Genomic DNA, 23,767 nt, shown 5'->3' with positions numbered 1-23,767 from the left:
CAGCAGAGTTTCACTTTCTATGATGTAACACATATAATATTAGGCTAATGAACCTTGATGTATAGCTTTTTACAGCTATGCAGGAGGAGATCTATAGATGCTTACAACACAGGAATTCCACTTAAAGGTACGATATTATTTATAGCAAGCTATGATCTATAACTATTTGCTTGCAAAAGTATAGCTACTGTTCAGCTTGTTTCATTGGCCTTTTGCAGTTTTCCACTTTTAGTCACCATGCAGAGTGAACTTAGGTAATATATAGTACATCAAATCATGTATTGAGTACAGTATACTGAACAAAAGACATGATCTACAGGAAAATACTTTATAGCTATTGGACTCAGCATAGTAGATCTTTCATTCACCCCCCTCCCCCCCATAATCATAAGCTATACTAGCTTTAAACAGCACAAGTAGCTAGCTAACTGGTAAAACTAAAATTAATAACTCAAGATCTATAGCACCTGCACGAGGATGAGCTTCCAGTTGGGAGCAAGCTCTGCAACAGGCTCAGTAGCAGCAAATAGGGACCCGCCTATTATGCTGGCATAATTATGAGCATAATAGGTAGGGACCCGCCGATTATGCTCATAATTTTACCTATTATGCTATGCTGCACTGCTCAAAAATTTACCTATTATGCTTAAATTTATGCTCAATGCTTACCCATTATGCTCAAATTATGCCCAATTATTTATGCCTCAGTTCTCATGCTCTGCTAATAATTTCCAATTTATGGATAAATAGTAAGTGGCTGAAGCACAAACTTACTTGTCAAAATGCATATCATAGAAAAGATCGATATACTCTAATAGAACAGTCAGCTATATGATTGTTCTATTAGAGTTACTGACTGTTCTATTAGAGTATATCGATCTTTCTGTATTAGCTATTTTGATAAGCAAGAATTCATACTATTGCACAAATATTCTACCTATTATGCTAGCATTATGCTCAATGCTTTCAGACACCTATTATGCTCATAATTACGCCAGCATAATCGGCGGGTCCCTAATAATAGGTACCTGAAAGCATTGAGCATAATGCTAGCATAATAGGTAGAATATTTTGTGATTCTTGCTTATAAAAATAAGTATCACAGAAAGATCGATATACTCTAATAGAACAGTCAATAACTCTAATAGAGCAATCACATAGCTGACTGTTCTATTAGAGTATATCGATCTTTTCTGTGATATGCATTTTGACAAGTAAGTTTGTGCTTCAGGTACTTATTATTTATCCATAAACTGGAAATTATTAGCAGAGCATGAGAACTGAGGCATAAATAGTTGGGCATAATTTGAGCATAATAGGTAAGTATTGAGCATAAATGTAAGCTTAATAGGTAAACTTTTGAGCAGTGCAGCATAGCATAATAGGTAAAATTATGAGCATAATCGGCGGGTCCCTAGCAACAAAGCAATCAGCATTATCAAGTTCTGATTAAACCCGTCTACAGGCTTCTTCATGAATGACATATATAAAGTACAAACTGAAGTTATCAGGTAGCTGGCTGGCAGTGCAGTGATACAGTGGTTACTAGCACTGGGCTAGAGTATGGGAGGTCCCAGGTTCGAATCTCACTTTAGTCAAACTTAATTATTTTGTTTTCTTTGGTTTTTTGCACAAGTTGTTTATTCACATGACTGCTGTGACTCCAGGTACAGCCTACTATATAAAATATGCAAGCTAGAGATACCCTAATAGAGCAGTCACCTAATCCAACAGTCATTAATATTATAAAATCATTCCCATATAGCATATTCAATCTTAGAGGGTCTAATTTTCAAAATTTTCCTTGTGGGTGCAATCATTATATTGCTGAAAATCACTCTCAGATTCAATTTCAGAGGGTCTAATTCCTACCTCCAGACCCTCTAGATTGGCATACTAGTGTGCTTCACATGCTAAGGTGTATGTCTTTCCTATAATGACTTGCTATAAATATATAGCTAGACTCTGGCATCACCTAAAATCTGGCTATATACGCCTCTGATACCGAGTGAATGCCATTATAGTCTCCCATATATAAAAATTGTAATTTCTTGCTCAGCATTAAGAGTCTGCTGCAAGCCTGCAACTATATAACATTCCACTACTGTAATGGAACACTGATGTCAGTTTGCTGCACAGCCACAGCTATCATGTTTATGTGTGTATACAAATTATGTTTTACTTGTGACCATTATAAGACAATCACTAGCTAAATTCTTGACCAGTTTGTACAAACCTTAAGAACTCCTTACCCTTAATGCTAAATTACAAATGTTTCAATTCAGTGTTTATGCTTGTTTCATACCAAACAAAGCACGCTACAAAATTATGTAAAATGAATATTCGTGATTGAAAGCAAAAAATGAAACAAATTTAATTGGGGGTTAAAATCACTCAGGTTTGACAGCAACAGCTACCAACAACTTTGTATGCGTACAAAAATAAAATACACTGCATGTATTAACAGGTAAATAGGTATGTAACATGACAAACATGCTGCTTGATATGTACACACACATAATAACATTCACACATATTAACATTCACACATGTACTGTGATGTATTACAAGTTTAGTTAAGGCTGTTTTTGTGGTGAAACACTTCTACTATCAGTCCCTGTGTTCTGTAACATTAATGTTGCTTCAAGGTCTGAACGTTTTCGCAATGATTTTTCTGAAAATTCACCAGATCTTGACTGCAAAAATAATTGTATTAATACCATATAATTTACTTACAAATGTTACACAATACTGAGAACACACATGTGAAGTTTAAATGAAATCAGTGTACAGTATGTTAATTCCAAGCAGTGAAGAAACAGTGAGACAATAACATGTGGGAAAACTGGTCTTATTATCTGTGTTCTGTAGCTGGTCTTATCACCAGATTTGACAACAGGTTTCATTCTTTACCATTGACACAAAGCTAGATTTTGTTGTCAAAATTAGTTGGATGTAAGTGGTCTGCTTTTGCTGATGACTATTTTCAAGCCAATTGTGAACTTTACAAACAATCTGAAGCATTGATGGGTCTCTGGCCAACCTGGGGAAGGCTGAATGTATCTATACACTATGTGGTGTTTAATAAAAACCAACAAAGGGTCAAAGACCTGTACTGTAAATAGGAGTGCAGTGATTATGCCTGCATAATTTTGGGAATGATAGGTATACATGTGGGAATGGGGCATTATGCTGGCATTATGAAGCAATTTAACAGTAAGAAAATTTGCAATTTACACAATTCTGTTAAAAAATTGAGATACTTTAATAGAGCAGTCATAAATTCTAATAGAACAGTCAGACAATTACCATATTTCCTCATATTCAAATAAATGCTTGTTCAACTATAAGCCAGGGGGTTTTCCAGCACATATGGAAAATAAATGCATAGTCTCAAATAGAGGCTCGGGTGCTATTAATGGAGTCTACTGTTAGAGATATTAACGCTTTCCCTTACTGCTATTTGTTTCTTCAAACTTATTAACATTAAGTTAAAGCCTCTGAGGGATGAAGGTGCTATGAATAATCATGTAGGTAGTCCATGTGTATGCAGATATACATCATATAACTGTTTTTCAATTGATTTAGACCTTCACTACACTTCACTTGTTTTTGTAGTCAACACACTGTATAAAGGTTCTCCATGCTTACCATGATGGTGTGTCCACCATGACTCTAATTTGATTAAATGCCAGGTGCCACTCAGACTTATTCAATTTGGTCTCAAATTAAGGCCTTATTCATTACAGGCCTGGTCAAAAATGCCGGGAAGGAAATAGAAGCCTGGGCTTTAATGAAGAATATGGTATACTAGTTTAATTAATAAAACAATGATATACTCTAATATAGCAACCAGTTAAAAGATTTCTGAATGTAAATGGTAATACAGCATTATGCTAAAGATGTTGGTTGGGCACAATGAATATTTCTCATAAGCATAATAGGTGGTTTTTGAACACTGCTCAAAAGCAGAATGTTTAATATTTACCACTGTGAGCTCCTCTGTTATTAATTTTAAAAACACACCTTTGCCTTCCCTACTCTCCCGCCACTTCTATAAGAGCTAGTCTGATACAATGACCCTCATGAAAAAGCTATCAATAAGACAGGAAACTTGGCTGATGGATACATGTACAGTGGATGCTCTGGAAAGTCAGGAATAGGCGTAAAGCTATCCTCAACCATTGATGCTATAGCACTCTGAGTATTTAAAAATATGGTTTTTCTCAATACTTAAAAAAGGAAACAAGACTGGTTTTCCCTTATGCACATTTTTAATTGCACAATCTACCATAAACATCAATGGTTTGGTGATCAGTACATCATGCCAGGAGATATGGCAGATGAAAATTTGTGAAAATTTGGTAACCTAATATTGCAGTCATGATGTAGTATTGAGCAATACACTGTACAAAAAGTTTGGTAAAAAGGGAAAATAAGCCAATTTTATTGACAATTTTTATAGCTAAACATAAGCAAGTACATCTAAGCAGGGGTGGAGGAAGTAGTTGATATGAGGGGGGCTTGGCTGACCCAGACTTATGGAAATGAGGCACTACATTGTCTCTGGTTTGGTAAGGTGAGACCAAAAAAAAAAAGGGTCACAACCAGTTGACAATTAATAGCTACCCACCTCACCAGCTACACATTTATAGCTGATAAACTACATAAATCCTTACATAGCTCGCTACTCACTGCTCTAATACTGTGACTGCTCTATTAGAGTATCTCAATCTTTTTCAGCCCCACTCCAAGAAGGACATTTTCGGCGTGGTATCATTCTGAGGGGGGGGCTAAGCCCCCCTCAGCAGACCAAGGGGGGCTTCAGCCCCCTAGCCCCCCTTCCGCCACCTATGCATCTAAGCTGTTTGTGTTACACTGTATATATGTTATCAATCTATTAGTATATGCACGTATTGTTACCATTTCCAGTTCATCATTGAGCCTTATAATTTCAACATTAAGAGACTGTATTCTTTGCTTGTAAGTTTCCATCTCATTAGAACATTGGAGAGTGGGAGTTTTATTAGTAGTAGCACTGCTAGTACTACGATCTAAAGAGCGTGTTCCCTCTGGATCACGAAATACTTTGTACATCTACAGTAGAATAGATTTACTAGCATCATGCATCATAAAGATGTACCTTTGAAACAAAAACTAAGCCCAATATTAAAGTTGTAATCAGTAACATCACCATCCCTAGTATACCATATTGTACACTTGGAAAATCTTGTAAGAACAATCCAATTGGAGTAAGAGCTATTGAAGCTATTACTGCTCCGTAAACAGACATTGCCACAAATCGAGACTCATTTAAAGATATAATTTTTATTTTGCGTGTCTCAAAGGCCAGAAACAGTCCAGCTAGCAGCACTAATCCTTTATAAACAAGTAGGACTGCTAACCAAGGTAGTGAATCATCTGATTTACAAACTCCAATTATTTCAGGCAGATCACCAGCCTATAAAATAATATCATTGACTAAACACTTTTTGTTAATACCAAAACAAACATTGTCTCCTTCAACTTCTTCTTGTTCCCTTCTCAAGATGGCACTAGACACTGCTGTTGGTGGGATCAGTATTACAATGTCTACCAGAACTAGTACTCCAACAATTGCAAACAAGTAAATGTCTTTCATTTCCTGCAAAAATTAAACAAATTCAACAGTGATTAAATGTGTGTATGTACCATGGCATTGAAATGATTGAAGATGTAATATATCCTCCAAGTTTTGGCAAAGATAGTTCCAAACAACAAACTAAATCCAATTGCTACAAGCCAAATTTTTATCTGACACAGATGATCTACTGTTGAAAATGATGCCACATTTTCATCCACTCCAAACAAAATCACTGTTATGTAAAATATAACTGCTCCAGCTATAATCATCACATTGACATATGGACTGGTAAGCTTCACTAGTCTAAATGTTTGAAACAAGTTATGCAACGTAGCATCTATATATAATAACATACTTTTGTTCTCTGAACCACAGGTTAAAAACCAGGCAAACAATAGCAAATATTGTTCCAAGTAGAGATAATACAGTGTAAGTGACAAACAATGGTAGGACAATATGAATGTATTCCTCATCTTCTGCAATTCCATCTATGGGTATATAAGACATTAACTCCTTTGACAGGAAATACAGGTACATTGCACACGCAGTGCAATTAGTAAAGTATGTATACGTAGTACTAGCTTGAAGGATTAACTGATGTACGTTCAATGATGTGGTGTGGTAAAGAGTTCCATAATCTTGATGATGATATCAGGAAGGAATACTTGTTGGTATCTGTATTACAGAACATTTCAGCTAATTGGCAAGACATTGTTTGTAGTTAATATTGTGATGTTTGAGAGTGAAATTCTGGAATATGTTCAGATGGTAATCACTCAGTAACTTACGTTAACCCATTAATGGCCACTGCCACCATATGGTGGCATGGCATCATAACTCACTCATAAAATAAACTTTAGCCTCACTATAACTTGTAAAACATGTTTCATAGCAAGAAGCGCTAGTACTGAAATGGACACACCCATAGAGGTCTCATTTCTGGGATAACCGGATCCTTACCAAGCTAGTGCGCGTTTGTTATGTAACAGCGTAAAGTGTAACCTTTTATAATGGGCGAATTAAATCGTTCTTCGAAATAAAATCTAGTAGCTGATTACAAAGAAAGTGTTATACATCGATGGAGACAGGTAAAGTCAACAGTCAGCTGCTTTATCCCAGACGTTGCATGGTGGACATGAGTGCAGATACACATGTGTAACAGCAAAAATGGGACAAATCATGAAGAAACCAGCTGTGGAATGGATTGTACTGTAAGTAAATTGTATAGAATAGTTCATTGCAGTGTAATACACCTTTGTAAATAGTTAGTTGGATTCCATTGTTTGTTCAGGCTGGTTTTTACCAAAGTTTAGACTTTGTTGTTTAATAACTTTGTTGCGGTTACTGTTATGTAAACAAAAATAACACAGTCAACCTCCTTAGTTTATAGTGAGTATTTAGATATATGGTTACTAAGCAGTTCTGTACAGTTAATATGATGCAATTCAGCAATTCGTCCAGTGCCCCCAGAGAATTTGGCCGTGAATGGGTTATTAATGACTGAAGATTGAATGCACATGTATTTGCCCATTGACATGGAAGAGATTTACATGGGTAGTGTTTCACCACCAACATACAACCACATCCTTTCCCTAATCATATGCACGCATGTATATAATGCTAAGGACCTAAGGTTAATTCCTGTTATGGACAGCAGTACTTGTTGGATTTGAGGCAGATCATAGCATAAGTATGAAATTGTTAGGGAATAGGTTAAACAAATTAACCACTTTTGTGACTGCAATGGATGAGCCAAAACCCACTATTATTGCAAATTTCTATTTGCCATAAAAAAGTATTGGGTAAAAATACATGTGCAACATAATGATAATGCACATTCTAATTTGCAGAGAAACTAGCCTTAAATTGATAAAACTATACAACACTGTTCAGAGAAAATCTTTGTTTTGAGTTTGGACAGTAAAGGGCAGGTGAGTTATGGACGCTTATTTATGGTACAGTAGAAACAAAGTTTACCATTTCTTTTTTGAAATGGCCTTCTTCTTTGTGCACACAGAGGAAAATAGGCTATACCTTGATGGATTTGCCTGTTCATAGTGTGTGTGTGTGTGTGTGTGTGTGTGTGTGTGTGTGTGTGTGTGTGTGTGTGTGTACTTTGAGGAAAAAATGTGCAAAAACAGCAGGTTTTTGCTTAATTAGTTACATGTATGTCACAATAGCATAGCCCACACAAAACTTTACTTGTTGTCTTGAAAAACATCTGCATGACATGTTATGTAAGAATTATACTTGAGAGAATCTCTGCTAAATATTAAGGAAAGGACTGGCTGAAACACTCACCTTGAAAAATTTTACTGACACTTTCATTGTCATTAAGCACTAAGCTTCCATTTTCAACTTTCCCAATGGGAACTTTTATTAACATACCATCATCATCTGTAAAAGATAGTAAATGACATAATGGTAGTCTTATCTAACCTTGTCTGTATTGTAGTACACGAACTCTTGCAGGTCTGTCACCATTGTTTTGAAATGAAACAGTACCCTGTGATGTTGAAATGTAATATTCTTTAATGTGCTGTATGTATTTGAGCATACACATGTAAGCACTCTGGAATTGATTAAACATCACATGTATAGATGAATTGCTATCTTAAAATTTCTCAGCAATAATTTGGCAGTCAGCACAGTGATTACATACTGCATATTGTTTTGTACCAGTTAGAAGACAAATATGCACCCTACAAATTAAGGTAGCTAATCATAATTATTCTGCATGGAAGAAGTCCAAATCATGATGGTTCAAGTATATGTAACAAGGCAAAGGCTATGGTATACCTGTCAATTACTTTACTGTGTATACCTTGTAGTTTCTGATTTGAAGTCAAATGCCATAACACAAATGTGGATCTAGGATGCCCCTCCTCTTCACGTTCAAGAGATACTGTGCATGCATGGCACTGTACAGAGCTTGTACAGAAAAGCTATACATACGTTTGTGCTAGCTTCATTAAAATGGGCATGGGATATCCTTCCCACAGATAACTATATCCACCCCAAAAACACCTTCGCTGTAAAAAAGGTGCGCCCAAGAAACTACGACTACCTGGAACCCAATGTAAAAAACAAAAACAAAAAAACAGCTCAGCTGAAGTGAAAAGTAACTGGTAACTTAAAGAGCTGATATCTGAAACGGCCAAGAATACAACTAACTACAATTACTAAAGTTTAATCCATGCAAGAACACCTTGGCTATAAAACAGGTGTGTACATGAAAGTAGCTGGCAACTGAAATGGCTGATATCTGAAGCGGCCAAGAATGAATGGTCATATACAACAAAATTTAACACTGAACCTTTATAATTCAGCTGTGTTCTATATTCACTCTTGCTGCATCCTAAAGTAATTTCTTTTAACTCTAATTGGCTGGTAATTTGGCCGCCTTTTTTAATAGTCAGTATAATAGAGCAAAAAAGGCGGCCAAATTACCAGCCAATTAGAGTTAAAAGAAATTACTTTAGGATGCAGCAAGAGTGAATATAGAACACAGCTGAATTATAAAGGTTCAGTGTTAATTTTTTGAATTAGTTGTATATGACCATTCATTCTTGGCTGCTTCAGATATCAGCCATTTCAGTTGCCAGCTACTTTCATGTACACACCTGTTTTATAGCCAAGGTGTTCTTGCACGGATTAAACTTTAGTAATTGTAGTTAGTTGTATTCTTGGCCGCTTCAGATATCAGCTCTTTAAGTTACCAGTTACTTTTCACTTCAGCTGAGCTGTTTTTTGTTTTTGTTTTTTACATTGGGTTCCAGGTACTTGTAATTTCTTGGGCGCGCCTTTTTTACAGCGAAGGTGTTTTTGGGGTGAATATCACTAATTTTTGTCAGTGATAGACTCTACAATTGGTTTAAAAGGTAATTTTTTTAGAAATGAGCAATTAACATTAATGCAGAATATTATCTTGGAGAATCAGTAAAATCCATACAATAATAATGACTGTTTCATAACACCGTAAATTTGTAAGTACAAATTTACAGTGTAGTATGGCTGTTCTATTAGAGTAAATCTATCCTCACTGCATGTGACGAATATATCTCATATCTGTGCATGTTAAATGCTTCAGACACCTAATTAAACTTGCAAGTGCCTAATTAGTTCACAGTTGCTACACAGCTATAAATACATATATTGTAATCATTATCATCATAATAATTTATCATGTTATAACCATTTTTTTAATATTGTGGTCACAACTTCAGGATTGGAGCAGCAGAGAAAGGAATAGAGGACTCAACCATCGAGACCTGTATATGGGAGATTGAATGGACAATGCCGGTACTAACCCCTCAAGGGTGTTGCAGTGCAGTATAGATGCAAGACCAGAGCCTCGATTGCCACCTTTTGACTGTGGTCACAATTTCAGGATTGGAGCAGCAGAGAAAGGAATGGAGGACGCAATCATCAGAGACTGGGGGAGATGGAATAGTATTGCCATGGACAATGCCAGCACTAACCCCTCAAGGATGTCACAGTGCAGTATCGATGCAACCACTCCAACCAGTACATAAGACCAGAGCCTCGATCATCACCTTTTGACTGAAATTTTTATACTAGCTTGATGAAGCAATTAAAACTAAAAAGTTGTAGTACTTATGCTTTCCTGAGGGAGCACGCCCCCAGAGTCCCAGACTCCCTTGCCTGTTCAGCAGAATAATAGGATTGAGCCTTAGGCCAATGAAACTTGATTAGCAGTTTCGCGTCATCGCCCGCATGCTTTTGATACACCCGCATGGAATTTCATTATTGGTATTTTTCATATTGAAATACTCTAATAGAACAGTCACTTTTACTCTAATAGAGCAATCAGCTATACTCTAATGGAAAAATCACCTGTTATAGATTAGTAACGTACTTTAGCTATTTAATGCAAGAATAATCAGTGTAGATTTCATTGTTTTTTGGCAGAAATCTTCATGTTTGGATGTGTGTTGTGCTTTTAGAAAAATAATGAATAATAAATAATAACCGCCCGCCCGCATCAAATTTTCAAAAATCTGAGCGAGAAACTGGTAATCAAGTTTCATTGGCCTTACTACCACTTTCACCTTTATTCTTGGCCCGGTTGTACATATCAGCAACATAATACAGTAGCTGTAGATAATGCTAGTTAATGCCCCTATAGGGGTGGGAATTTTTCACTACTATCACAGTAGCTCTTCTCGCAGTTCTTTGCCTGGCCATCATCAACTGCTGTCAAAACATTAGTCTCGTCCCCCAGACCCTTCCTCAAGCATGCTTATCACACTTAGTTTAGCAGTGCATTGACAGCTTATACTACACTTACCGCATTTTTGAACCATGTATACCACCAGAATCCACTGGATTTACAACTAACATGTGATCTATTTAGGGGAAATCTAGTGGAAAGTCCCTAATTACCTTAAGCGGACACACGTGATACGTGGTTTTAAAATTGAATGGTTTAAGAATGTAACTGGATGGTGAGGCGTACTTTAATCGGCTCGACTTTAATGAGAAACTCGAGCCCCTCGTGAGAAACTACATCGCTTGAGCAACGCTTGAAGAAGTAAGAGTCAAGAATACTGAGGTACTCTCTATGATATATGCCGGTCTTGAAGGCTAATGAAACGAGGAGTGAAGTTTGTGCAACGTGTCACATCGCCACACACTGATTCACCGTGTTTGTGTGATAGGGTTTTTGGACCTGTCCACCAGACGTTGAAAGGAAATTCATTCCAACTTGTGAAGTTATTGATGTACTCATTGTTGGGGTCCACGGGGACACGATGATCATTTACCAGTCAGCTGTAAGTAATGTCACAACAGAAGGAAAGGAACCATTTCCATACCCCTATGGCATACTGATTTTCCAGGTCAGTTTATATACTCTCAACCACAGAAATGTAGAACTTTGGTTGCAGGTGGAAAATAAACACCTTTTTACTCAGTTACAAGAGATTCACCCAGCTGGGATAAAATGTGGCATTAGTACCAACTTGTTCAGACAATTCCAAGTGTCCAGATTATGCAGTTGTCCTCACGTTCAAGTTTACACGTTTAGGCAAGTTCCACAACATCCTATAATCTATTACTATATCAATGTGGAATAATGCTTATATAATATTTTTCATATTCTAGGCTTTAGGTGTATTGTATTTAACACCTGCTTGTTGGTTTTTGCAGGCCATCTGGTCATACCGGTTTATCCACTAGCAGTTGAAGGTGATCTTGGTACATATGTAAGTTGAGACCATGCAGGAACAAAGATACAGGTGTCATGAATTTCAGGTCAGTTGACGTTCAGAGGAATTGTATTATTGCAATTGTTCTTTTTGTAGTTATCAATTATCAGTGACCAGGTTGTGATAGCGTACTTTTGTTTGACTAATGTCCTAATGTTCTGGTTTACATGCTTACCCAACAGTTCTGTTATTCACTTAACCTGCATATGGGATATAATTTTTTTGAGTTCATTTTGATTATCCATCCTATTATTGGTACAGCCTGGCATATTGATTTTTTGCACATTCTCTTTTTAATTCAGTGCCTGCTGGATTGTTTTGTCAGATATCGAAACAGGTGTCTTTGGTGTTGCGACCAACGTTCCAGGTCAGTTGCATGTGTATTTAATTTAAGGTTAACATCAGTGCCTACTTATTCTTTTACAGGTCTCAGTATCGTCATGCTGACATACAAGAGATCATCACTATTGTTGAACTATTTTAGTAATGTCTTGATGTGATGTTGATTAACGTTGTTACACATTGTTGTATGTTTACCATATGGCAAGAAATTTTCATGGCCATCATGAAATTTGAATATTGTGTAAGTTGTGTGGAACAATCCAAACTCATACACAGCCACTGTCAAACCACCAACCACATTCGAGCCACAACACCACCAACCACATTTGAGCAGTCCATCACAAATTTTTGTTGCACCATTTGTGTGTGCATAATACTTAATGAAAGCCACAACACAAGCTCCATGGTACATACTACATAGAGGTGGTAACCCCTAAAGGCTTGTTACCTTTTGTATTCACCTTACCGGCCTTTGTGGTTAAATCTGTTAAAAATTACATGTAAATAGAGAATTGAAGAGTATGCTTAAAGCACCTTTGCTAGTGACTTTGTTCTTCACACCATAAGACATCTGGCGACTTATAAACGCTCGCATGGGGTGTGGCACTAAATGGATTTCTGCTTAAAACGCTATCCCTAGGGATCTTACAGTTGTCACAACTTGTTTATCAGGAATTAGAGTTTGTGTCCACGTCGTGTCTTTAAAAGTTATTGTAGGGATTAGAGGTTTGATTGAAGAAAATACGGGTATAAGCAAACCAGAATTGGATAATGTCAGTGCTAGATGGACTGTACAAACACGACTATGTTGACTGGGATAACGTGACAGTAGTTGTAACATAAGGTAGAGAAATAAAGTGAAATACGCCTATTTTTTATTTTGCGATGGCTACTTTTTTATTTTAGCGAGGTCGCAAGAAAACTATGATGACGACTCCTAAAGATTTTTTTATCATGTAACGCAATACAAAATCTATTGAGAGATGTTGCGTAATCCAGGATTAATATTGCAAAACCGGCCCTACACGTAAATAACTCACAGTAGTGGCCGCCCGTATTTTAATTGGGCGTGTGCTTTGTAGTTTCTTGGCCGCGCGACTCACTATCGTGAGTCTTGATACATGAAAATTTCAATAAGCAATCAAGATACTCTAATAGAGCAGTCAATAACTCTAATAGTACAGTTATTACAATAACATGTGTTTGAGTCAGTTATTACTCAACTGGTTCTTTAAAATAGTCCAGTTGCATGTAAGGGAAAGTATTTTAATTGATCTTTTAATTGCAGTTGTGCAACCACTGGATGCTGTGGTTAGGCATAAAATGTACAGAAACCATTGGGAAACGGACGACCACGGACACAAAATCTATTGTCACCTTGAAACTAAAGGAGGTATCCGAGTTTTTTAAACAGCAATAGAAACTACATTGATTTCTACGGCCGGTGATGTTTGTCTGCTGTAAATACGCTAAGCCAATAGCGAGTTATGAGCCAGTAAAGCATGGAATTAGTGACGAAAATGTTTTTCGGAGATGAAATACACAGGCAGCTGCTTGTTTTCATTGTCTACCACAGGTACAGTACAAGGACAAGTGTTACAATCACCTGGATGATGTATCTTGGCTTGCTGAACACTCCATTAACTTAGTTGGCTGTTATGTCGAATCAGCGCTTTCCTGCAAAGCGATTCACTACAAAGCTTATTGTTAAGATTTGTTGGTGATCTTGAATGATTTTCTAACTCTGAACTTACGAATATCAGCTGTGAAAAGCCTTGTCCGGTAACTTTTCTAACTTCACGACCCTATAAGTCAGGCATCTTTCGTCCAATTCACAGCGGATAACCACCAAACAACAGAGAAATCAATGTAGATTATTTCCATGTACAGAAAATTGGAACATACCGTACACTTTGTAAGTAACGGAAGTTTTACTGTAGGTTATCATCGTTTTCCCAATGGCTTCAATACATTTTTATGGGCATCCACAGCATCCAATGGTTGTGCAATGGGCAATTAATGCTAATTGCATTCCTAAGGTCTTACATGCAACTGGAATATTAAAATGGTCACTGATCTATGTACACCATTTAGACCACTCAGATGTAATATTGACCTTCAAACAACATCTCACTGCAAGATTGAACAAACATTATTTCTCCTGGTCACCTGTGTCTTTGCCTGGGTGTGTCCCACCCCTTTTCAGCTTCTGGATCCACCCCTGTAACTATTAGACCATAGAGTCTGAACTGAAACAAAAAAAAATTGAACACTGAAATGTATGTTTGCATTATGGGTAGCAGCGGGTAACGTTGCTCCCACATTTGTAGATAAGTCCTGGAATTTTATGGAGAAAACTATCTTATAATCAATTGTAACTATTATCCCATCCAAAAACAGCTTATAGCTGTAAAAAAAGTGCGCGTCCAAGTAAAGCAGAGTTAACTGCGACAAAAAGTAATGATATCATAATGCGGCCATGTGCGAGGTGTGCAAGTTGTAATATTAGCTAATCAGATAATACAATGTTATTGTTAAAGTGTTAATGAGAACTATGTGATGCTGCTAGTTTTGAAGTGTGTGAGCATCTTCATAAATGCCACATAAATTTAATTCTCAATAAAGCAATGTGTATAGATTCTCTGATAGTAATAAATAGTTTGAGTTTGGCCACCTTTCCTTTGTTCGTAGCATTGCTGTATACAGGAAAGGCGGCCAAACTCAAACTATTTATTACTATCAGAGAATCTATACACATTGCTTTATTGAGAATTAAATTTATGTGGCATTTATGAAGATGCTCACACACTTCAAAACTAGCAGCATCACATAGTTCTCATTAACACTTTAACAATAACATTGTATTATCTGATTAGCTAATATTACAACTTGCACACCTCGCACATGGCCGCATTATGATATCATTACTTTTTGTCGCAGTTAACTCTGCTTTACTTGGACGCGCACTTTTTTTACAGCTATAAGCTGTTTTTGGATGGGATTTCAATACTTTTTGTTAGAATAAGCAATGCACTGTTGATAACAGTAGGTGAGTCAGTAGTTTCCATGGTTTTGACAGAAACCCCAGATTACAGTGACAGAATATTAAAATATAACTGTAATTTTAGTGGCCAGGGCCGCCCACATTGGGGGTAACTGGGGTATTTTTCCCCCTACCACAGCCTGAAAGGGGCCACTTGAATACCTGTTTAAAGAAAGATCGATATACTCTAATAGAGCAGTCAGGATCTAGACCCTTCCTTGCCCCTGGGCCCCTCTTTAACTCTTTTCCCTGGGCCCTCTAATTTCTCTGGACGGCCCTGTTAGTGGCATGCAACTGCAGTCAACTAACACCCATTTTAACTAGTAAACCCTTAACAACACTTTGCCTTTCATCTTGTACTGCATTGAAACGATCAAGATACTCTATTAGAGCAGTCACAAAACAGCTGTAACACAGCCATAGGCGGCGGAAAGGGGGGGGGGGGGGGGGGGGGGGCTTAGCCCCCCCTCAGAATGATATCACACCGAAATTATCTTTCTTGGAGTGGGGCTGAAAACCGTGATAAAGATCGAGATACTCTAATAGAGCAGTCACTCTAATAAAGTATTCAGTGTGTAGCGAGCTATGTAAGGATTTTTATGTAGTTTATCAGCTAGAAATGGTAGCTGGTGAGGTGGAAGCTCTTGTCAGTTGGTTGCGACCTTTTTTTTTTTTTTTTTTTTTTTTTTTTTGGTCTCACCTTACTAAACTATAGAAATAAGTCTGGGTCAGCCCAGCCCCCCTCATATCAACTACTTGCTCCACCGCTGAACACAGCAATCAATATTTAGCATAGTTACAACTTCTGCTTAGCATCGGATTGTATAGTTTAAATTACTAGCTACTTACAGACTTTACAATATAAAAATATAGCACTTGTAGAAATGTGACTGTTCTATTAGAGTATATCGATGTACTTCAAGCATTGACTAATTCAAGTGAAGAAGCTACGCCCCTGCCAAGAGATCTTGTGAAATGAAATGAGAAAAGGCAAGTATGTACAGAGACAATAGAGGGGCGCGTAATTATGTCCTGTTGTAAATAAACGCCTTTAAAATTTATATTACTACTAAATAAACGCACCAGAATAGGCTTGTGTGGCTGTTGTCTCCAAGGTTGTCTCATTATTTGTCTTTTCGTGTTGAAGGGATTTAGTCGCAATTGGTGAGTTTAACTATACATGTATTTGTGTTGTAAAACTTAATTGTAAAAAGGCGATTAGCACATATCATGATAAACATGTATTTGTCACAGTAGAGTCTCTCACGAAGTCACGATTATTATGAGACATTGGACCAGGGTAAAAAATTTACTGCTATATTTAGAGGTTGTAGCGTTTGTATATCTTAGTATCTTAATAAATAATCCCCCATGATCACTAATCACTAATAGTACAGTGAAAACTGGTCATTATTCAGGCCGTAGGGACAAAATTTTCTAACCTTGCCTTTTAAAGAGGTGGCTGCATTATGCGGCCTTAAAAAAAGGTAAGAAGCATGCTGTTCTAACTGGCTATAGAGATGGATTTAGTGTATGACAGCGTATGAGACAGTGAGTGCTGGCAGCAAGGGGGCAGCCAATCTGTTAGAGCACCAAAAGCACTGCTTCAGACATAGGCAGTTGACTGTCAGCCCCAAGTGTAAAAAGTTTCACTGTTGGTCCTTATAAGCTCCTGATGAAGAAAGTGATGAAGTCATTATCCATAGGATATATTTTTCAGAGTATCCATTTCAGTTCTACAATATAGTAGCCAAGCATAAGATGAACATAACACAGCATTCCAGTAGTTTAGTGGTGACCACAACACTGCCTGAGTTAAACTGTGGTGAGATTTGAGACTACCAGAAGCCCTGGAATGTCTTCAACACATGAAATACCAAATATCTAATGCCTGGCTTTCATCCACAGTGGACCTGTCTTGGTGGCCACTTGTACAGAAGGGAAACAGCTAGTTGCCACACCCCTTAATTATCAATTTGTAAAATCGTTAGCAAAATTGTGTGTGCGAGCAAGTGCGATGTGGCAGTGCCGTGTATATGGTTGCTGCCTAGCAGTGACACATCACGAGTATTGAAGTCACAATGCGTTACTGTATCATCCATCTAAATACAATCTCTGAATGTGTCATTTTGTGTAGAGAGCAATCTTCCACAAGAAGTGACCTGCAGGTTTCAGTGTATATTGTTAACCATTAATATTGTTCACAATATTGTGAACTATATGTACAGTGAAACCTCACTTAGTGGCCACCTCTTTAATAAGACCACCTCATTATATTGGCCACCTCTAGTAGGTCCCAAATATAGCTAAGCATTACTTATGACCTCATTAATAAGGCCACCTTGTTATTCAGGCCAAATTTTTTGGTCCCACAGCCTGCCATATTAATGAGGTTTCATTGTACTTATGTGAATTTTTATTTTTCGTAACTTTTCTTCAGGTTTACTGATGGGCACTATGAAGCATTGTTGACTGGTACGTGTATAATGTGGTGACTTGAAATGCTAAAACAGTACGTAGCGTGTCTTGTATGTACATGTAATGTGTTGTAATGTGTCCACACATCCACACATCTTAGAAATAAATGTAATTGTATTCTCTATAAATAGTCAGTTCCATTGTGCCACTGGGTCATAAGTTGGTTGAGTATGGATCATCCAGGGCACTTGAGTCACATTTTGTCCTGGCCAAGTGGATCTCATCCACTGACAGAATATACAGGATCAGATCACGTGTATAAATTACGGTGGAACTTGTTTATTGCCACCTTCACTCATTCAGCAGGTAACAGTGTATAAATTCTCAATTGGAATTGGCTTTTCAAGAGTGGTTGTCTTTCTATACTAGTGGCCATTAAGATAGGTTGTACTGATAGAGTGTACATACTAGAGATGCAACAATATCCTCCACTTAGTGTCGTTTGATAGTGATGCAATGGAGACTATGTATTATTGCATTTAAATACTATACTATTATATTGCAACTCTAGCACGTATTTATAACAGGAATGTTTGTTAACCGTTTAGACATACTGGAGCCACACCCACTCATCTGGATTCTACAAATGGAGTCATACCAACTTGTTGTCATCATACTCACTCGTTACTCCCATTGTGTTTGGATGAATATACATGCCGTCATGTGAGACTTGCTACCATGGCGGGCCACTGGAAAACATTTGCATAGCAGTTATATTACAGTCATTATTGTACAATTCTTACATTATTGTTGTGAAAAGTGTTTGGTATTCATGTGTCTCCTCTGTATGTTGTAATTACATGTGTAATTTTGTGTGGGGGTGCTATAAAATGCAATAATGCATGGTGACAATTGTATTAGGCGATTTTGCACACTTCCTTTTAAGCTAGCTACATGTGCTAATTACTCACAGCTTGTGTCAACAACTGGTAACCGCAGTTGTACTCTTGTGTCATTCTTTAAGCCGCGCCCTTAGAGGACAAATTATGTGGGGGCGACTAATTTCAAAACGAAGGATGGTATGCAGCACCATAGATTAGCTATATCTATGGACTATAATCTATGGCAGCACACTTCTTGGTGGCTATATGTACTGATTAACTACATAGAGCGCCAGTTCATCAATACCCAGAGACCGCAGTTGTGCTCTGCGTCATTCTTTAAATTCCGAGTAAAATTCTTAGAGAGCAAATGACGTGGGGGCGACTAAATTCAAATTTCAAACTAGCCATTCTCGAAAACAAATGTTTCAATCTGAACGAAACTTTCAGAACAGTTTAAAGACACATTGCCCTACATGCCAAGCGAGTATTGCGGAAAACAACAATCTGGGATTTGTATTTGGCCTCTAGGTCGACTGAGGACGACTGAAACTTCGTTTGGTGCTGAAATCACGACTGTAGGGTAATCATGTATGGTGAAATCGATGATGTGAATCTTGAGGTGATTGAGTGAATACTGAAGCGATAACAGGGCGATCAATGTTCGGAATGCACAAAGGAACGCAAGGCATACACCTGCGGTTGCGTCTAACCGCATGCGATAAAAAAAAAAAAAAAAAAAAAAAATGAAACGTCCCCTTTCATGTCGGCAATCTCGATCACGAAACAATCGGCATGGATTTGCTTCACTGCTTGTGTGGTAGTTACTAGTGACACGATGAGTTCAACTCCAGAGTTTCAGAGGGATAGCGTAAGTGACGGGTGGATTACAGGAAGGCCAAATTTGAGAACGTTCGTTCTTGTAAAATCCTCACGTAGTGGTCGCGTCATTTATTGTCTGCGGCGCGCGTTTCTGCTTTACTGGCCGCGCGACTCACTACCGTGAGTCTTGATTCTGAGCAAGCTGACTCAAGAGAGGAAGGCTACCAACATGTCTACCATGCCAAACTATGGTGAATTAAGTTCAATTACATTAGTTTATGTGCGTATGGGTTGTTATTGTTAGTATGTTGTGTACTGCGGGTTAATTTAGACACATGGCAAGGGTGTAGGAAAATAGTTAACTTATGGGTGCCCAGTGGTAATGCTGAAGACCAAAAAAGAAAGGTCGCGACTGCTTTATTAGAATCATTGACTGCTCTATTAGAGTATCTTGATCTTTTTAGTAATATGTAGTACAATGTGCTGACACCCGTTAGTTATGCAACTGGAAATATTTATGGGTGCCCAAGCACCCATGGCACCCATGCTTCCTATGCCCCTGCATGGTATGAACCATGGCATACTTCAGTGTATTGCACTTATATACACCCCTCCTCCACCTCAAGTTTACTGTTGATAAGTCCCTCACCTTCGCCTCGAGGTTATCTTCCTCTGACTTCAGAGTCGGGGTGTATAGTTATAACATGGTTATGAGGGATTGACAAAAAATATATGCATGACTCCCGAGAGCATGATAGAACTCGATGGAGAGTGTGTATTTTCCGATTAGCCATGTTATAAGTATGTTCTACACCCCAGTAATTATAGATGGCAAAAACAGTATTCTGTTAGAGATTGAAATTAATAGAAATCATTGATGGATCAGACATTTCAGAGTCTTTAATAATGCCACACCAACCTGCTCATGATTAATGAGTTATTCATGAAGGAGAAAGGATTTCATTGACTATACAATCAGCAACTCAGGTAATAATAATTCTTGGTTGATTTAGGGGCTTTTAAAAATTGTTTACCATATTTTTTACCATTATTTACCACTTAGAATTGAATTGATTTGTTTACCATTTAGGTAACACCTATACAATTGTCCATGTGCTAGCAGTACTGGTTACACACCTCCACCATTTGTAGGGACTAACTATAGGAGCTACTGATACATACAATTATTCTTTCTATTACTACTTCAATGACACATTGTGGGACAGATCTGGTTGCATCACTAGTAGATGTTGTGATAATCCTACCCAGCCTTGGTTTTACTGTGAGTTGAATGGAACAACTACAAGTGACATAGAAGCTAGAATTGTTTACCATTTAGGTAAGGATTTTGCAAAATGTTTAATATTACACCATAAAACCAGTCACAATACTTAAGAGTTAATCACAGCACTATATTATACTAGATTATGACTCATACAATAACAATTGATCAGTAGGCGTGGCTCTACATAAGCCTGCAGACAACAATGGACATGGATTCGTGCATACCTACAGACTGATGAATGGGCATGGCTACCATATGTCTACAGACAGTAATTTACATAAGTGGGTGTGGCTCACGAAAGAAGCAGGGATACGCTATGATGTGTAGTAACACGTCCTCATTTAAATTTAGCACATGTCTACAGACAGTAATTTATGTAAGTGGGCGTGGCTCACAAAAGAAGCAGGGCTACGCTACTGACGTGTAGTAACACATCCACATTTAGTTTAGCAAGTGGGGTCAGACCCGAATAATCTGTAAAGTGGGACCTGGATGACCCGACTCGGTTTAACAGTGTTACTAAATAAACTATTTATTGACTTACACATTGCTATATAGTTCGCTGCGAGTTGCTCTCACTGATCGATATCAACAGCAAGTCACATACACGTCTGTTCAAAATAGTTTGGTGCACCTGGCGACCACGTGTATTTGAATAGTTTGATGCAATTATACACTAGTAGATGGAAGCTGTACTGTAGTCTATTAACACTCAGCAGTAGAACCTTGACTGATGGCCATGGTAAAGAAGGATAAAAGGGTAAGACAATAGCGCAAGCATTGTATGTTTATCAATATACCAAAGGTTTTTTCTTAAGCGATCTAGAAACGTTTCTGCAAAAGAATTAGGGCTGTAGCTGTGCTATGCTTGACTGAAGGTGTCAGGCAGGCAGGCGGGCGGGCGGGCGGGCGGGCAGGCAGAAAAATCCATTGACTAAATAAAAAAAAATTCTGTAGCATCTTGATGGAAACATTTCAGATCGATCTGAAGACATTTTTGGGCTTGGTTTTACCCAACCAAAACTGTCATGTCATTGTGAGGAAAAATCGCACCAGGTTTTTGGGTTATATTAAATCACGGATTGCCTCCACACCTTCGATGTCCCTACTATACAGTACTATCGTACTGTATGATAAAACACTGCCTAGGCTTGTACTATATGTCAAATACTGTAAGAGTGGTCTCGAGACAAAATATAGCACTCGGCTTTGCCTTGTGCTATATTTGTCTCTCGCTGCTGCAATGGTTAAATGATTTTTATTAAAATTAACATCATTGGAAATGGTTGCCACTTTTTATTTCTTCACTCAGGCTTTTGAAGGCTGTACCTTTTTAATACAACTTGGCTGTTTTCGCATGGATTTCACTTCCTTTTGTATTTAAATACCCCAAAGCCAACCATAAACTGGCTTTGAGGCTTGTTATACACAAATCGTTGTTCTTATCTACTGATACAATGGTGATGATACAAGACAAACTTGTGTTCTACCAATAAATTAATTTCATAATAAAGACTTTTAAACTGTTGCCCCTAGCAACCTGAATTTACATTATTTAGTAGGTGTGAATGTCAAAAGTAACATCTCCAATTATTTAAAAGGATAGCATAATATATAGGTTATGAGCTATGGCATTTTAAATTTTATCATTTTTCCATACATTATCTATGTGAGGGGGTAACAGTTGCCCCTTCTGGGCAATCACATGGATAATGTTGGGAAAACCACAAGTTTCAAAATGTCATATCTCATGAACTATATATGCTCTATCTCTCTATATATGCTCTATACTCTATCATTTTAAAATTTGAAGACGTTAATTGTGAGATTCACACCTACAAATAATATTAAATTGAGAAATGACATTAATTGAATTTATTGTTTTCCCACACATTATTTATGTGATTGCCCAGAAGGGGTAACTGTTGTCCCCTCTCATAGAAAATGTATGGAAAATGACGAACTATAAAATGTTATATCTCATGACCTATATATATGCTATCCTTTTAAAAGTTGGAGATGTTACTATAGACATTTACCCCTACAAATATTGTAAAATTCAGGTTTCTAGGGACAACTTTTGTCATCATGAAATTCATCCATTAAAATTAACCTACCGATTTGATAACAAAGCTAAAGTATCTATGCAATAACCATAGCTAAATACAGTGAAACCTGTCTGTTCTGGTCATCATAGGGACAAATTTTTCTGACCTCATTAAGGAGGTGGCTAGTCACTTTGTACACAGTTGGCACATGTGGGGATTTTTATAGTGGCCAGTTTAGACAGGTGACTTCTTTATGCAGTGACCTGATTAGACAGGTTTCACTGTACTGATAATTAATTGTGGCCCACTGAGTGAAAACCAGCCATTTTTGCAAAATTATATTTTGCCATAAAACCGTATTGAAGCACACTGGGTAAAATATGTGTGCTACATGAAAAATTTACGCACACTTTAATCACGTTTGTATGCACTGAAATTAAACTCAAATCAATAAAACCTATACACCAGTGGATTTTCCTGTTTATGGAGAGTAAGAAAATCATTGTTTCGTGTTAGCACAGCAATGGATATATACGCGAGTTACGATGCAGTGAAAACAATCATTGCTGTCATCATTTCTTAGATGGAATGGCCTTATTCTTTGTCAACATGGAGGAGTACAGAGAAAGAACTATACCTTGCCAGTTCATGGTGCACAGATTGAGCCAAGTCCCATCTTTATAGCTTGTTTCAATCATGAGTTATGATCAATTATCTTAGTACCTGTTATTTATTTCCCACATTGTTGCTGTACAAATTCAGGTTATCACTGTTCAACTGTCAAGTGCTATAACTCCAAGACCATTTAATGTTGCTTGTCAGTTTAACCCGGTCAGCAGGGCTTACCCTGTTGTGAGTGGGTTGCCACCGTCAACAGATGGTGGTTGTTTTGGTAGGTGTGCAGGGTTCCATGGATTCTCCTATTAATTCTCAAATAGGCCCCTTTTCAACAATTTTACATGATGTATACAGCATGTTTTACTACAAAGGCTTGGAGGTAGGAATGCTTGGGGATTCTAACATTCTCTGAAGCCACAAGAATTTCCGCATGCCAAAGAAAGGCAACTGCCTTTCC

At 37.6% G+C, this 23,767-nt stretch overlaps 1 protein-coding gene and 1 long non-coding RNA gene across 2 annotated transcripts in view; one reads left to right on the top strand and one right to left on the bottom strand.

Moving 5' to 3' along the window:
- Positions 1-2,349: 2,349 nt before the first annotated feature.
- The window catches only part of LOC136251088 (gamma-aminobutyric acid type B receptor subunit 2-like), a 34,532-nt gene continuing 13,114 nt past the window's right edge, over positions 2,350-23,767 (bottom strand). Inside the window, exons 8-15 of the mRNA XM_066043465.1 lie at positions 8,063-8,129; positions 7,925-8,020; positions 5,979-6,111; positions 5,692-5,926; positions 5,513-5,644; positions 5,144-5,461; positions 4,924-5,097; positions 2,350-2,696 (exon numbers count right to left, since the gene is read on the bottom strand). Coding sequence (XP_065899537.1) covers positions 2,577-2,696; positions 4,924-5,097; positions 5,144-5,461; positions 5,513-5,644; positions 5,692-5,926; positions 5,979-6,111; positions 7,925-8,020; positions 8,063-8,129 — 1,275 coding nt within the window. The 3' untranslated portion in view covers positions 2,350-2,576. The remainder of the gene's footprint in view (positions 2,697-4,923; positions 5,098-5,143; positions 5,462-5,512; positions 5,645-5,691; positions 5,927-5,978; positions 6,112-7,924; positions 8,021-8,062; positions 8,130-23,767) is intronic.
- LOC136251087 (uncharacterized) lies at positions 16,171-18,568 on the top strand. Its single transcript, XR_010698928.1, has 3 exons — positions 16,171-16,402; positions 17,679-17,750; positions 18,265-18,568. It is a non-coding gene; the product is annotated as an uncharacterized lncRNA (long non-coding RNA).

The sequence above is a fragment of the Dysidea avara genome, chromosome 3 (genome assembly GCF_963678975.1).
Source record: "Dysidea avara chromosome 3, odDysAvar1.4, whole genome shotgun sequence".
Taxonomy (NCBI): Eukaryota; Metazoa; Porifera; class Demospongiae; order Dictyoceratida; family Dysideidae; genus Dysidea; species Dysidea avara.
This window is presented reverse-complemented; position numbering and strand designations above follow the sequence as displayed.